The sequence below is a fragment of the Cyphomyrmex costatus genome, unplaced genomic scaffold (genome assembly GCF_001594065.2).
Source record: "Cyphomyrmex costatus isolate MS0001 unplaced genomic scaffold, Ccosl1.0 scaffold153, whole genome shotgun sequence".
In the NCBI taxonomy this organism is placed as follows: domain Eukaryota; kingdom Metazoa; phylum Arthropoda; class Insecta; order Hymenoptera; family Formicidae; genus Cyphomyrmex; species Cyphomyrmex costatus.
In genome coordinates, this window is record NW_017275533.1 from 118,720 (window position 1) to 124,020 (window position 5,301).

The 5,301-nt window shown below is 27.0% G+C and overlaps 1 protein-coding gene across 1 annotated transcript; it reads left to right on the forward strand.

Moving 5' to 3' along the window:
• Positions 1 to 3,971, forward strand: LOC108783483 (alpha-tocopherol transfer protein-like). Its single transcript, XM_018552053.1, has 5 exons — positions 1 to 304; positions 1,499 to 1,658; positions 3,037 to 3,142; positions 3,258 to 3,636; positions 3,900 to 3,971. The coding sequence occupies exons 1-5, from the start codon at positions 127 to 129 to the stop codon at positions 3,959 to 3,961; spliced, it is 885 nt and encodes a 294-aa protein (XP_018407555.1). The 5' UTR covers positions 1 to 126; the 3' UTR covers positions 3,962 to 3,971.
• The last annotated feature ends 1,330 nt before the right edge of the window (positions 3,972 to 5,301 follow it).

The window sequence follows — 5,301 nt, forward strand, 5'->3', positions numbered from 1 at the left end:
AGTGTTAGATAATTGTTACTGCGTTTAACGTTGACTATATCTTGATACGTAATAGTAAATCCTATCTTAGCGGTTCGCGAAGACACGCCATATCCTTCCGGAAGCTTCTTGCTTATTGTCATCACAATGGTGAATAAAGACAATTATAAAAATAGCATAGAGCATCACGTTCAGTATGAGCTGACTAGCGACGATAAAGAATATGCAGCGATAAATTTGAACGAAACCGATGAGACTAGAGAGACTGCCATTGCGGAGGTCAGACGATGGCTTGACGACGAAATGCTTGACGACATACGAATTGGTAAAATAACGCAAACTTATATGGATGTCACTCAATGAAAGAAATTCAATTATGATTTATTATTATACTTTCGAATCTTTAATCGGCCTCGACATGATGTTAACTGTGGGCACACCGATTTTATTAAGCGAATACAGATAAAATCTAGTTAATTATGATGGTTTGATTATAAATGAAACGAATAAACGTTTTTTTACTATTCTACTTTATAATATAACATAACACTTACATCTTTAAATAAATGAGCAATAATTTAAATATCATAAACTTTTATCGCATAACGTTTTTTTACGATATTACGCTTTAATGTTTAAAATTTTCAGTCTTATACTTTGGTATTTTCTATACATGCATCCGCTGGAAGATTACAAACATAATACAAGAATTATGAAATACTTAAGGAGATAAGCTCATTATAGATAGAGAGAAATTGAATAAACTAAACTGGTAAAAGGATTTGAGTGAATGGATCTTAGTGTTTGACAAACTCTCTCTTGCAATTAAAATTAAATATTTAATTAGATAGTATAAAAATTTTGTCTCGTATGCAGCGAAATGTGAGAAAGAAGGCACGTTGTATCGTACTAAGACATCTACGATTTATAATGCAAGGTGGCAAGTTTTAGAAAAAATTCTTTTTAACTGAAATAATGTACATATACCACATAAGATATGATAGTACATTGTATCACATCGTGTCATCTGTGTCGTTTGTTGGAAGGCACCCATTGTTTGTCCTAACAGAGGAAATAAATTTCACAATACAAAAATGTTTTAAGTAACAATTATATTTTATAATTCGGTTTGTTAAGCAAAGTACCGACAATATTCATTATATATAATACATGATAAAAAAAAAGATTTTAAATTTTTACTTTTGTTATATTTAATTATTTATTTGCGCTGTGAAATATTGTTGATTTGAAATTTTGCCTTTCTTACTATATTTTTGTGAGTATAGGAAACTTTTTCTGATCCTTATCGCGTAAAATTTATTCGCCTTGATTGCGTAATGAAAAAACGATGGAAAATAACAAGATAATCGCATTTTGTCATTTTATGAATCAAACAACTTTCAATCGACTTTATTGACGTATATCAAATTACTATCTATTATAATTTCTAATACCAAATGAAAAAGTTAGTATTAGTTAATATCTTTTTATATAAAGCGAACTCTTCATTTCTATACAGATGATTTCCTCATCTTGCGATTCTTGCGAGTCTGCAAATTCAATCTCGGAAAAACTAGAACCAGAATACAAAACTTTTATAAGCTGCAATCTGACTTACCGGAATGGTTCTCAAATAGAGATCCGTTTCAACCAGAATTACAGGAGTTAATTAATATGGGGTAAAGATTACCATATTTTTATTTTCAAAGTATACAAATACACAATTTAAAGAAATAATTATCGGTGAAATATCGCATTAGATTATCTAATTTAGAATAACAATTTATTGTAAAATTTAAAAAATTTTTGCACTGTAATCATTATCATTGACTTTTTTTTAATAATGCGGTTACAGCATTATGTTTAACATCGTTGATGAAGATTGCAATCATATGTTAATATACATGTATGTTTATTATAATAAATAATAAATTACATTACATGTTTTATTAACAATTTAAATTTGATCACAATGAGTGATTGATGGCATGGGTTTCACTATATCTTTTTCTATTATGATTTAATAGGAATAAAAATATTTTAATAAATATTTTACTAACAAATAAAATCTTCCTTGCATAATTACACACATCGCGCGATGTCATGGAACTATACACAGAAAAAAGGTTTTCTTTGAATTCAGTATTCTTGTTATACTAAAATTTGTTTCATTAAAACAACATATGCTTGTACAAAACATTATTTGTTTCAATAAAAATTTTGTTGTTTTATTCGAAAAACATGTATTGTTTGTCAAAAATAAATGTTATGAGATTTGAAGTAATATATTTTAATAAAGTAATATATTTTAATAAAGTAATATAATATTTGATTAAATGAATACGAAAAATAAAATAATTTATTTATTTGAAAATGGGAAATTATATCGATTGATATTATTCCATGCAAACTTTGCTTTCTTAGAACACCCATTGCATTTTTAGTCGCAATATCTAATCTGTACCGTGAGAATTTAAAATTTTAAACCTGTAAAAACCGATGAGAACATGCCGCAACGATTAAGCTAGATACTCTCGGATGCTTCTATATAATTTGAATCTTAATGTTAAAAAACTATATACGTAGTATATATATATATATATATATATATATATAAATTCACACACAATTAAATTTTTAATATTAAAACTTCACGTATGTGTAGTATATAAATTTACAGGCAATTATGTAGAAGCACCCGAGATTCAGGTCGACCGTTCGGCATATTTTTTTCAGTTTTAGTTGGTTATGTGTTATATCAATCGCGTTTTTGTCGTGCAGTTGGTTGCGCGAATATCGAAAATAGATATTGTCTCTTCAAACTAATAAATGTACTTCAGACAAAATACAAATTTAAAGGTTTAAAGTATATATTGTTTCAAATATTCAAACAGTTATATTTATTAAATTAAATATTGATTTGTTTGGACCATTTTAAGTAACAAATTCATTTGTATACAATAAAATGTATTAAATTAAAAGAAATTTTTTCTTTGTATAACAGTAACACTAATTTTTTCAAAGAATTTTTGAAATAAATAATTTATATATGTACAGGTTGATTTTGCCATTGCGAAAACCGGATAGTCAAGGCAGATTGGTTGTCATTGGGCGCATGACTTTACAAAATCCGAGAATACACAAATTATCAGATATTATGAAGGTATAAATTAAAATAGCATTAATATTGCAAATAATTTATTATACAAGCAATGCGTTTGACGTCATAAAAACATATTTTTAATTGTTCACCATTTCTTGACGAATAATCATTTCAGATCGGTCTAATGGCGATAGAACTGGCGATGAAAAATCGCGCCATGGCTACATCAGCATCTGTGTACGGTTTAACGTTGATCGGTGACACGTTCAATCCAACTATACATCATATATTTCAATTTGGACCCTCCATACTAAAGAAAATAGTACATACATGGCAAAACTGTTATCCTATAAGGTTGCAATTGATAAGCGTAATCAATGCACCAATGTTTATAGATATTACTATAAAGATTTTTAAATCTTTTATGTCAGAGAAAATGAAGAGGAGATTTCATGTCTATCCACACATGCTGCAAAGTTGTTTTACAGATATTCCAACTAACATCTTGCCAGTCGAGTATGGTGGCAGTGATGGTACAATTCAGGAATTAACAGGTACCTATGACTAATTTAAATTAAATAAATGTGACATCTTTAATGAATAATACGAGAAGTTTCTTATCAAACAAATATAATATAATATTATCAAAAGAAAAAGGAATTTTTCACAGTTAAAGCAAGAAATTGATGAGATAACAATCGCAAAAGTTAAGAATTTATGGAATTTTAATATGGACTTATACGAAATACTCGTTTAGACATTAAATTAGTGTAAGCATTTCATTCAAGATATGTAATTTAAACAATTTCTTTTACAGATTATTGGAAGAAATTGTTGGAAGAGAATCGTGATTGGTTTATAAGTAATATGAATAATTAAATTGAGTAATATTAAGGAACAATGTATTTATTATCATAATAAATGTTACACTTTGTTTGTTTATGAGGTTAACGAGGAAAAAGTTATCATCTTTTTTCTTTGTTACTAGAAATTAGTCAATTATATAATACAAAAAATGCATATGAAAGCATTTTTAGAAGAATAGTACATAGTACTATTATTAAGCATATATAATATAATAGGAATAAAGAATTTATTAGAATAAAAGAATCTAGTTCGTTAAATATTTTTTTATACTTATTTTATTTACATGTGTTTCTTTTACATGTATAATTAAAATGCAATGATATGTGTAATATATAAATGAAAATATATGTTTCTTTCAATATAAATAATTATAATGATTGTGTTTAATTTATTACTTTTTTTATTTGAAACGTTGTTTGAAGATAAAGAACCGTTGTGATAAATAAAAAATTTAGTACACAACAGAAGATAGAGAACACTTTCGAACACGTTCAAAATTGCACGATTCAAAACTTGATGAAAAATCATCGCAAACAAAAAAACAAAATGCATTTGAAGTAAAAGAGGTCATTTTTATTTCGACGTTGAATAACTCGATGAAAAAAAATCGTACAAAGGAAAAACACAAATTATAGAAAAAGATTCAGTCTTTTGAAAGCTGTAAACCGCATTTGTGCACTATTTTTAATTCGCGCCGAGCAAATTACGTATAAAATTTTAAGCTTTGATGCATTTTTGTTTGTGCAATTTTAAGAAATATCTACACAAGACCGTTTTTTGAATAACTTCTGAAAGGTACTGATTTCATACTTCAAAATGCTTTTTTAAACATCTCGGTACGATGACCTTTGACTATGATATTCTATCCCGAAGTTTGTCTATTTTTGCAGAGTGTAACGGGTGATGCCTTAATTTAATAGTTGAGTAATGTGTAAAATAACTTTTTTAATAGTTTTGTTATTGTTATAATGTCATTACGCAACTTTCTTATCGTATATTATATATGTGCAACGATGTTACAACGATAACATAATTGTCATTAATATTCGTCTCTATAGATTAAATAAAAATATGATGATAGGAGATCTAGCTTGATCGTTGTTCTCAACGGTATTTATGACAGAATAAAACTCTCGAGATTAAAATTAAAAAATAATTACCTTCGCAGTTTACACTCACTTCCATTCATTTAATTATTTCATATATTAACTTTAATTTAAATACTTTGATTTAAGTGACTTCTAATTTTTTCAAACTTGAAAAAATAAAAAATTTAAGAAGTAAAAAACCAAAATTTGAGTTAATCTACTTTGGTGGAAATAAATATAAGAGTTACAGCGTGCGAATGTGTC

Excerpts from the sequence above, each read along its gene's own strand:
- LOC108783483 (XM_018552053.1), top strand. The coding sequence starts at position 127 with ATGGTGAATAAAGACAATTATAAAAATAGCATAGAGCATCACGTTCAG. Across the intron at positions 1,659-3,036 it reads CAGGAGTTAATTAATATGGG|GTTGATTTTGCCATTGCGAA; the intron begins GTAAAGATTACC and ends ATATATGTACAG. Across the intron at positions 3,637-3,899 it reads TACAATTCAGGAATTAACAG|ATTATTGGAAGAAATTGTTG; the intron begins GTACCTATGACT and ends TTTCTTTTACAG.